The sequence below is a fragment of the Notothenia rossii genome, assembly GCF_949606895.1.
Source record: "Notothenia rossii genome assembly, chromosome: 7".
NCBI lineage: Eukaryota > Metazoa > Chordata > Actinopteri > Perciformes > Nototheniidae > Notothenia > Notothenia rossii.
Window position 1 is genome coordinate 22,291,056 of NC_136905.1, and position 11,761 is coordinate 22,302,816.

Genomic DNA, 11,761 nt, shown 5'->3' on the forward strand with positions numbered 1-11,761 from the left:
AAAACCGTTTCTAGTCTTCGGCCTTTCCAGACAAGTGGCTACTGAATTCAATCTTGCTAGCTGCTGTCTGTGCGATTTACTCGGCGCGAGTTGGCGGACTTTTTTTTGCTTACTTTGACATCATTTTTCATGGTGGGGCTAAGGTGGGGCTAAACCATTTCTTGATATGGTTGTAGCCTACCCCGGCCATACCCTGGAGCTGCCACTGTTCCAGGCTAACCAATGAGCACCTGCATGTGTGTATGAGAATGGCCCTGACACCATTTCAGCCCAGATTTAAACTCGAGCTCAATTCTCGCACTGAACAAAACAAAGTGAGTGAGGGACTGCAATATAAGAGGGAAAGAAAGAGAAACTTTAAAACTGTTCAATTGTTATGATGTGTAAAGACTGATATTGTTCTATAATCGTCTGCAACTGTTAAGTCATGATTTGAAACGGTTAACAAAGAAAAAGGCTGCTGCTACACTTCATTGTATTCATCTAAAATTAAGCACTTTTCAGATGCACACATTTTCAAAAGCTATTTTATTTATTTTCTCTATTTTATTTTGAAATGCAGCCCGAGAGGAACATTACACATATCCACAGTATTTACTGAATATCTGTTGAGTTCAATGTTAATTGACAATACATATTGTTGTTTTTGAATTGTACTTTCTTTATTTGGCAGTCAGTTGTTGATTACATGCAGACGTTGATGAAGCTACAGGCTACTTCAATATATATATCACACTAATTCATGAAGCAAGCTAGACATTTGGATGTTCCGGACCTTTGAATGGGGACATTTTCTCTAACTGGACCTCGTGGAATTGTAGTTGAATACCCCTGTTCTAGATCATCAAACACCCCTCATCTTGGTCACTTACATGCCTCTCCGCTGCTATAATAACAAATTAAGATTTTCACGATTAAGCTCTCCATCTGCAGTTCCATAAATGATCCCGCATAAAGAGCAAACTACAATTGTCTACCTCACATCCTCTCCTCTGTTTCCTCTCAACCTGAAAGCCTATTTACCCTGCATTTGATTCTCTGCTCAGACCTGAGGCCTCATGACAGATGTTCTCACCTTACACTTTTTTTATTTTGTATTAAATGATGTGTCCATCTGTCGGATGATCATTGGTCATGCTATTCCTCATTGTTTCTTATCCTCTGTACTTATTATCACTGCTCCTGTAGGTTACATGTGTGTTTTCCATTATTAATACTCAGTGGCACACTGGCAATTACATCTCTATTGCCTCTGCCAACCTTCTGCAATCCCACTTGGTGTTTGGCAGTGCTGATATTAGCTGTGTGAAACACTCTGTGACATTGATTTTAAAAGAAGAATATTATAATTATCTTATTATTATTGCTAAATCATATTTTTGAATGATTTGTATTTGTCCCTTTTACATCTGATCAACTTATTTCCATTCAGAAGAATTGGCAGCCATGCAATACTTCATGCTTACACAACCTGTGTGTATCTCTGGGGTTTAACTATTTAAAAAAATACTGAACCCTTTTTTTGTCCAGGATAACAGCGGTGTAATAGGTCTTCTGGAGCCCATGAAAACATGCACTCTTCCAATCAAAGTCCCCATGACAGAAGCTGTTGTGAAAATTGCGTCAGGTAAGGAACATAGGTCTTTAATCTTGTATGTTTTAGTTTGCTATAGGTAAAATGTCTGCATACAAGGTAACTGTTTTAATCTTTGCAACTCCTTTTTGACAGGAAACGACCACCTTGTCCTGGTTACACTGGAGGGGAATCTGTACTCATCGGGCACTGCAGAGCAGGGGCAGCTGGGCAGAGTGCCCGAGCGCTTTTCAGACAGAGGAGGCAGGAAAGGCCTCGGTAAGTTCAACAAGCCTTTCTAAAGACAAAGCATGATGTAACAAAAGTTATCAAGATTTGACATAATCATTAAGCTTTGATTTGTGATGGCATTAACAATAGAAGAAGTTTCCATGTCTTGTGTGAAATATGGCTGAGGCGTTGGGACTGACTGTTTCCTGTGATTTCAGGCCGGTTGCTGGTACCACAGATAGTTAAAGTGAAAGGCAAAGTTCACTTTGTCGATACCTTCTGCGGCGCGTACCTCACCTTTGCTGTGTCAAAAGACGGCTATGTTTATGGATTTGGTCTCTCCAACTATCATCAGCTGGGTGAGTAGTGCACATCAGTCCCTTCAGCTGCCGTATCATCTGTCACTGCTTTACATTTAGCTTAGAGGCCGTCGCTCCCCTTCTACTCGAAGGTCATTGTACCAGACATTGTGAATTGATTTTGTATTTTAACCCCTGTTTTTTGATTCAGGCACTAAAAGCACCAAGATGTGTTTTGAGCCAGTAAAACTGACCTGCTTCAAAAACTCGACCACTTCCTGGGTGGACTTCTCTGGAGGACAGCATCACTCGCTCTGCCTCGACGCTGAAGGTAAGCCGCAATAACTGTTAAACTACATCTGTATTTGTTCTTGTTGTAATTTACCACAAAACCTCAACTAAACAAAAGGCAATAAAACAACAACATGGCTGGAATGGAAAGGGCAATTAAAACAAAAAAAGTGTTTTTAAATGTTTTTATCCAAGAATTTTTACACAAAATATGAATGAATCCTTTTTGTCTTCATCCTAAAGGACAGGTATACTGCCTGGGCAGAGCAGAGTATGGCCGTCTGGGTCTGGGCGAGGGGGCCGAGGAGAAGAGCGAGCCCACGCCGGTGACGGGGATGGAGCCGGTCTGCGGGCTGTCCTGCGGGGCGTCGGTCAGCATCGCCGTCACCAGAGAAGGTGAGGAACAACGCAAATGCAGCCAAGGATTGATGAGTGATCATCTTTTTAGTCTAACATAGAGAGCAATATATTTCGTGATTTTAAGATGACTTTCTGCTGTGTTACTCAGGATCTGTGTACGCCTGGGGCATGGGCACCAACCTGCAGCTCGGCACCGGAGGGGAGGAAGACGAGTGGAGCCCTGTGAAGATGACCGGCAAGCAGCTGGAGAACCGTGCAGTACTGATGGCGTCCAGCGGAGGGCAGCACACAGTGCTTCTGGTCAAAGACAAGCAGGAGAGCTGATGTCCAGCGCAGACAGAGAGCTGCTGATCCATTTGGAGGTGGGGCTTTTTTCACAATGACTAAATCTGGGGAGGGGTTGATCTATCTGTGACTTCCTGTGCTGAGCCGAGAGAGTGCGAGAGGTTCGGACCCCTTTACGAGAACACTTATCTTTCTGGTGTGCGAAAAATGTTCATGGATGTTCTGTAGATCATGACAAATAAGAGACTATTTTTTTTAATCTAGTTTTTGATGTTCCCTTTGAATTCCTTTCATAAAAAGTCATTAGTATGACTGTAAGATGGTATATGTGATGTTTGTGAATGTGACTGTTGCATGTACGTAAAGGAAATAAGAGTGCAAGCTTTTAATGACTTCCCCAAACAAGTCTTTTTAATATTTTTTTCTTTAAAGCAATAATATTGCTGACCTTGGTTCAGACAGGACAGTTCTACTCATTGAGTTCAATATGTGAGACTACTGTTCATTACTGGGCACACACAACTGGTTGTCACTATTCGGACATTTGGTAACACGTCACACTGTATACTGCATTTTATTGCTTGTCCTGCCTGAAAATAAAGATACAATTTTAAGCCTGTTTTTATCCAATGCATTAGACATTTTATTGCAATTTGATAATTAACTTCTCAATTTCAGCTTTTGTACGAAGTAACATGTTGGCAAAATGGAAAGTCCACCCTAAAACCAAACCCACAATATCCCAGTAAGGGTTGGTATTTCAGTCAACAAAGAGGACCTTGAACACGTTTCAATAAAAAATATGTTTTGGTTTAAGTGAGTATAAGCTGACCATGCTCCTTTTTGAATGAACCCATTTTTCAGGAAGTCATTTTGAACTTGTTGAAGACAACTAGTGTCCCCTGTTAAAGATGGTGAATTCTGATTTAGTTCTAGTCCCTTGCTAATCTCGCGTATGAAAGGTTTGTAGATAATAGTTGGAAGTTGATACAATTTTACATACATATAATATTGTTGTACAGTAACACATTTACAGAAAACCAATCACAAAAGCACTTTATAGGATAATTATAATCGGAATGAATTTGATATCTGACAAATCAATAGATTTCATAGAAAGAGTCAAAATAATGCTACAATCTGATGGTGCCATAAAGCATCAAACATAGTCTGGCTCATTGTATACCGACACTACAGGGAAGACAGGGTCTAATGTCCTGGCACCTCAACACATTTCATAGTTAGGCTGTAACTGATTCTACACACACCATGTTAAACGATTCAGGAGGAATTGCCTTCCAGCGGGTTGGCACATCTGGCCAGCAGTTGCCCCCGAGCTGCCCTCTGTCTATTATGTATGCACGTAACACATTCCACACAGACATATGAATGTAAATCAGAAACACTGCTGGATGCAAATGATGGTACGAGTGCATGCACCAAAGCTACATGCTTTTGGGTTTTATCTGGAGTGAAATGCGCCACGTCCTTGTTAGTCTCATCCAGCTTTCATCTGTCCAAAGGCCACACGATGAAGTATAAGAAGCCCTCGTCGCCGAAAGCTTTGAAATGTTGAAGTATCTTTCATAAGCAGTTAATTGATCCGAGTGAACCTCTTCAGTTGTTTGTGTAGCATCGATGTTTGTCAGAAATACATTAGTAGGTTCACTGCTCATCTGTTAGGGTTGTGCAGAGGCTGTAAGAGTGTTTTATAAGCAGGAGAGATGGCTATTTTTAACCAATGCTGCTACTCTTCACTCTTTTTTTCTTTCTTTGTGGAAAACATCGAAAACCGTTCTGGGTAATAAGAGGTAAAAGCAGTGGAAAACATCACTCGTTGACACAGCTGCACACCATTCTGTTTCGTAAAGATTACATGTTTCTGCTATGATGACTTACTTGCGAGAAAATTAAATGCAACAATATTATAATAGTGTTGACTATTGTTGGCTTTTGTGTCATCCGCAATGGGCATATAATGAAAAAGTGAGCAAAGGAAAGTAATAGTGCATCGACAACAGTCCGGTAAGTTCCGAAAATGACATCCATTTACTGTAAAGCAGTCTTTTAAAACATGACACTGATAATGAATTAGGGTAAGAATGTGAGGCATCATCATTAGTTCGGTATATTGCCTAGCTCTATAATCAGTATAACCTGTTAGAGCAAAGATTTCAACCAAGAAGGTAATACTTTCCCTAGTTCAGTAATAAGAACACAAACACCAAGCTGAGTACAACATAATATTTATGCTACTATTTCTCAATAATTACTTTTTTGTCCCCTGATGTGCCTGAACTTTAAGCAATTCCCATTTGTTTAGAACTCTTTCAGGAACAACTACAGACAAAATGGCTCCTATTATATCCTTTCGATTCCACACCTTCAGGAGTAGAATTGAAAATGTGATATTTTGAAAAGGATTCTGTTAAGAGCTCTTCCACATGGGGCTGGGCCAGCTGGGCTGGGCTATTGAAAGTCTGATAATGCCCTTCAGTAAAACCCAGACACCTCCTCATACATTTCCAGCACAAAGAGGAAACATTCATGATGACATCCTATGATTAATTCCTCTTGCTAGAAAGTATAACGGTATTTTTCTTAATACATGTCGGCTGTCATCTTCCTCTATTTCAACTAATCACAGAGGAGATCACGGTGCTCTCCTCTGTGATGGAAGAAGGAGACACAGGTGCTCCTTCTTCACATCCTCTACGCTAAAGGAGCCTTGTTATTAAAGCAAACGGCTGCTTCTCTCAGAGCGGGACGTGAGGCTTTCATAAGCTTTTGTTCTGGAAACATTGTGTTCACTCACATCTGTAAAAGGCACCATGCTGCATTCACAAACAGCAGCATCATGATATTACAATTATAATGGAACAGAAATGTGCATCATTAAGCGTTGATTGGGATGTGGCAGCCTTTGAGCCGTCCTGCTGCTTTCCTAATCAACTTGTCATTTTAAGTTGTATCGAGTGTCGGTTCTCAAGTGTGCCTCAATCAAGAAAAGTTTTGTGATCATTTGAATGCTTTGGAGAGGCGCTACTCAGGGTGGTTTTAATCAAGTGGCCCATCATAGTGGCAACCTGTTGAATACAGCGCAGCAGGAAGCTGAAATCACTGCATTCATACGCTGCGTCTCTCTCACAAAAAATATTCTTATGTGTGTGTTTGAATTTGGGAAGTTGGGCTGCAGAAAGAATAAAATGGTAATAGAGCTTGATTTGACTAACCTTTAAAGGTCACCTATTATGCAAAATCCAAATGTCATGTCTTTAATACATACATATGTCTCCTCGGTGTAAAGAGATTCTGACATTTTGAGGAAAAAAGATTCGTCCTGATCCATCTGTATAAAAGATGAGCTGATCCGATTTCGGCCTCAATGTTTTTTTGGGTTGTGTAACCATTAGCCAATCACCAACCAAGTTTAACACCCGCCCACCTTATCACATGAATCTCCTTGAGAGCACCGTTGTGTTGTTTTTTTAACCAAACATCTCTCAGAGGGCCGTGGGGAGGGCAGTTAATTTGTAGACAGACAGAGAATCAGCACTTTTGGAACAGGGCTGAAACAGAGGGGATTATGGGATGCTACCAGTGGCGAACCGTGTCTATCACAACTGGACCTTCTGTAGACACACACACACACCCCCCGCCGCCGCCGCCGCCGCCCCCCCTCCGCGGCATGATAATGTCCGTCTTTTCACTGAATTGTCGCCTTGAAAAGGGTACTCACAACAATTCTGCAACAACTTCATCTTCACCTGTTTCACGTTAAAAACAATAAAACGGCATGAATTGCTTCGTTGCATTCTAGATCCGCTTTCTCGAGCCAGTTAACTAGCGGATCTTCTATAGGGGACCTTTAATTTAAATTGAACAACTATAACATTTATTTTTATTATTTACATATAGCGTACCATAAAACCCCATAACAGAGCATTTCTTATTGTTTTATTTGAGACATTTCGTTGTTACTATTCAGACACAAGGGTTTTAATTCTACCTGCTTTGTTTGTTCATAAGTAGTTCAATAATTAGGAACAAAGCATTGTATGTTTTCTACCACTGCTGCTCTCTAATGAAACATTCATGAGCTAAACCTAAACGTATCCAGCATATAGATTATAAAACACTTCAAAGACATCTCCCAGTGTTTAATAGCTTTCATTTTTCAGCTCAAAAATAAACTACTGTATATGGATACATCTGATAAATGCTGCTCTGAGCCTCAAGGGAATATAAGGAACTATTTTTCAAACCTTATCTTCAACCAAGCACATTATTCACTTCAATACTGTCACTCTTTCTTTGACTTGGTCTGAATACATTTGGTAGAAAGAAATCACAAAACAAATTCCCCAGGCTCTTACTGAAGCATTAAGTGATGTGTAAACTGCTACATGTACGACTTACTACATGCAGAGGTGGGAGAAGTACTCAGATCTTATACTTTTTTTTTTTTTTTTTTTCAGATCTTATACTTAAGTAGAAGTACCAGAGGGTATGGGAATAATTAGACACAGTTCCTCGTTTTCTCCTATTCATTATCAAGCTCCACTTTTGTGGAATCAGATTCCAGTTTGTGTTCGGACGGCAGACACCCTATCCGTTTTTAAGAGTGCGCTTAAGACCTTCCTTTTTGATAAAGCTTATAGTTAGGGCTGATTAGATTCAGCCCCTAGTTTTGCTGATATAGGCTTAGTTTGTCGGGGGACATCTTACTTCTTCCTTCTCTCTGTCTATACCTGTGTACTCTCATGTTCCGATTAACCCAGCTTCCCCAAATTTCTTTCTTTTTGGTGTCTATATACGCCGGGATCCGGAGTCATGGATGATCCTGCGGTCCTGTGTCATGGATTGCGAGTCCTGGATCTTGAGTCGTGGCTGTGGTCCTGGATCATAAGTCCTGGATGGATATACTCATGGATTCATCTTCCTATTATACACGTGCATTTCCAAACATTTGGACTACCTATGTTGCAAATGTATTATCTTTTCAATTTACACACGGCATCTATTGCACGTCTGTCCGTCCTGGGAGAGGGATCCCTCCTCTGTTGCTCTCCCTGAGGTTTCTCTCATGTTCCCCTTTAAACTGTGGGTTTTCTCTGGAAGTTTCTCCTTGTACGATGTGAGGGTCTAAGGACAGAGGGTGTTGTATTGTCATACTGATATTCTGTACAAACTGTGAAGTCCACTGAGACAAATGTAACATTTGTGATATTGGGCTATATAAATAAACATTGATTGATTGATTGATTGACTATCTATTTTCCCATGGCATAGGTCTACGGCCTTGGGTATTGCTGCTATCTATCTCTCTTAAAGTTCCCCTATTATACTGTTGCTCATCAATATATTATAGGTCCCAGATATATACAAAACATGTCTCTGAAGTGTTTGGCTCGAAATAACAAACAGATCATTGTAGCATGCCATAAACCCCTCTGTTTCAGCCCTGTTTCAAAAGTTTTATATAGATTGATCAGGACAAAAAGAGACAGAATCTTCTTTCCTGAAGCTTTCAGAATCTCTTTACAAAGAGGGGAAACATGTTTATGTATAAAAGACATGAAAAAGTGGATTTTGAATAATAGGTGACCTTTAAGGAGGGGCAGCTTGGGCGCATTGTTGTTGCCAGTTTATAACCGACCACAAGTTGCCATGAGATAGTTTATGTTCAGTGACATCTAGAGGCCCTTCTTTTCTGGAACGTAGGTTCCCTGGCGCACATTCTTTTCTATGGACGACAGCTCTAGTTAGATTCTGGGTCCATTAGTCTCGCTGATGAGGAATGTTGATTATTACAATCTGAACTATAAACCTCGAACAGCAGAAGAGATCTTAAGAATTGGTTTGGCAACCACTGTGACACCTCGTGGCGGCAGCACATGTCTTGTGAATTCTCCGGCCGAAGCTTCAAATAAACCATCAGTGTTTGCCATCAAAGCTCCTACTCTCCTCGTGTCTCTCTGAGGTTCGTCTCCATTGCTTCAGAAGTTTCCATCACTGGTAGGAATACTCCGCAACGAGTAAAAGTACAACATTATTGGCATCAAAATATACTTAAAGTACTCATTATGCAGATTGGTCCATTCAAGACAAATATATATTATATATTTTGATTATAATTATTGATGCATTAAAGTGTTATCACAGCTGGTAAAGGTGCAACTAGTTTGAATGACTTTGTATACTGCAGGGTAGCTTGTGAATTTACTGCAGGTGTAACTAAAATCTGATTTAACGGTTGATTATATTTCACATAATTAATCAAAATCTGCAAAGTAACTAAAGATATTAGATAAATGTAGTGGATTAAATGTATACGATTTACCTCTGAATTGTAGTGGAGTACAGTTCTTGAGTAAATTCACTAAGTTACTTCCCACCTCTGACTATATGTTTGAAGTGAAATGTTGTTTTGATGTCGTTAGGAAAACAACCAGAAAACATACATTTTGGTGAGTGTGTGCACCTGAAGCCAAACAGTGTTATCAGCGAATGATACCTCTCTTGCTTCTAAGCTGTGGTACTCCATTGCCTGCGGTCCACATTTGTAATTACTGTCGATTGCCTTGAAAAATTGGACTCCTCATCCAGCAGGATAAGGGCTTCTCGTGAGACTCCAGGAATAACAGCTGTGCAGGGGCTCGTAAGGAGGGCCAATCTCTTGATCTGATGCATGGTTTAATAACAGTAACATTGACAAGTTGACAACATGTATCAATCTCCAATGACTATCCCCTCTGCGTGTGACTCATTCCTTTAATGGACTTCTCTCGTAATTTTCTTCTTTCGTGCCATATTGATTCTGTGCTAATTACCTACAGATGTCCACGCTAAGAATGAGGATGGAGAGACTTATATAAATTACTTTATGGTTGACAGCTGAGCTAAAAACAGAATAATGTTTCTCTTGAGGGAGGGAGCTGGAACAGAGGGTTGGGTCCTGTGAAATAATTGTGTTAGCCAAAGGGGGTCTGTCATTTTAATTTAGCTTTTAGTTTTTTACTCTTAAAGCCTAAGTGTACATACTATATCAGCTTGGTCGCATCAGAAAGACAGTTTTACCGGTGGTACATAATGGTGCATCAGGGTTTCTTCAATCAATCACATTTTATTTAGACAGCCCAATATCACAAATTACACTTTGCCTCAGGGGGCTTTACAATCCTCGCAGGATACAACTGCCTCTGACCTAAAACCATAGCAGACAAGGGGAATTGAACGAGTATCCCACTCCTTGAACATTGCAGTTCTGTTGTCTCCCGGTGGACTATTAAAAAAATGTCCATCCACCCTGTGGGGACATTTTGAGATATTAGCTGCAATGGAGCCATAAGAGGATTTTATACGACAACATCAGGCATGACATCGACAATTTCAGTTAACCTGGGTGAATATGAATGATTATATATTACAAATATGGTCCTTTTAAAATAAGACAAAATACGATTATAATTGATCTGATATTTGTGACAGATACAACTTCCCCAAAGGTGTCTTACTTCTGTTTTTTATCTCTTTTTGGCATGGCATTTTTAATTGGTATTGTATGTGTGATTAACACATTGACCCCGATGCACTTAAAGCACTGTTTAGTTGTGTGGCTGCACATAGCGGCCCCTTGTGTTTGGTATGTCAGTAAAGAGGACTTTTCTCAAGGCTACCAGCACTCCTTGTTTCTCCAGATGGTTTAGGGAGCTGGTCCCATGGATACACACTGAAAGTTTCGTAGCAACACATGGTTTTAATAAAAACGGGGAAAACCTGGGGCCCAATTATAAGGCACCTTACTCTCCTGTTTGCTGCCGTCCCTACTGCAAGAGAGCACATTTTGCTATTCTTAGCCAATAATAACCTTACTGTGTCTAGTCTGGCTTTGTGTGGTCTTTCTTATTTTTTTTCGGTTTTATTTTTACACATTCTTCCCAGGACCTGTTAACAGGCTTGATGTGTAAAATCTGAGTTTTCTTTTAATGTGTACATTGTTGTGCACATGTTTCATCAATATTCATCAATTAATATTAAGATTTACACTGGGATTCACCAACTGGTTAAACCAATTAAAGTATAAGTCAAGGGTTAAAGAAAACACAACATGTCACACAGTCCCCATGACTCAGCTGGCAGATGGCACCCAGTTTGAATTCCTGTCTCTGCTCCTCAGAAGGGAATACCAGGGTAGTTGCTGCCTTTTATAACCTCCAGTCAAACTGCTTCAAGCTTTTTGCACTTCTGGCTTTTCGTAAACACCTCAGGCAACCAGGATGTCTGATCATCTGTGTTACAGCAACCGTCTGTCACACACAGCAGCAGGGCTCAATTGGCAAACCCAGTACCAGAATATCTGCATTACCTTCATCTCTGTATCTTATTCCTTTTGGGTGCCTTTGAGTTTTGGGTTATTTGACCCAGCAACAGCAGTTTGTGCACCGACAGCCAGGATGTTGTGATGTGTGGAAAGCCTTGGTTACATGATGTAGGTGTCTGTTGTTTGGGACGCCAAACATTGAATTATTTTGTGTCATCATTTAACTTAGACCACAATTTTATCCAAGAGGATATGTTCCATCAGGCCAAGAAACAAATCCGATCCCTCTCTCTCATTTACAGCATATCTCATCAGAACGTCTTCTGCACAGACAAATAAGCAGGAGAAGTCACATAATATCCAATCATCCAGAAAGCAGAAAACAAACTGCTTCAAACA

At 40.3% G+C, this 11,761-nt stretch overlaps 1 protein-coding gene across 1 annotated transcript in view; it reads left to right on the top strand.

Moving 5' to 3' along the window:
- The window catches only part of rcc1 (regulator of chromosome condensation 1), a 7,433-nt gene extending 3,780 nt beyond the window's left edge, over positions 1 to 3,653 (top strand). Inside the window, exons 6-11 of the mRNA XM_079691659.1 lie at positions 1,531 to 1,627; positions 1,730 to 1,852; positions 2,023 to 2,163; positions 2,315 to 2,434; positions 2,638 to 2,790; positions 2,903 to 3,653. Of these exons, the coding sequence (XP_079547785.1) occupies positions 1,531 to 1,627; positions 1,730 to 1,852; positions 2,023 to 2,163; positions 2,315 to 2,434; positions 2,638 to 2,790; positions 2,903 to 3,078 (810 nt within the window). The 3' untranslated portion in view covers positions 3,079 to 3,653. The remainder of the gene's footprint in view (positions 1 to 1,530; positions 1,628 to 1,729; positions 1,853 to 2,022; positions 2,164 to 2,314; positions 2,435 to 2,637; positions 2,791 to 2,902) is intronic.
- The last annotated feature ends 8,108 nt before the right edge of the window (positions 3,654 to 11,761 follow it).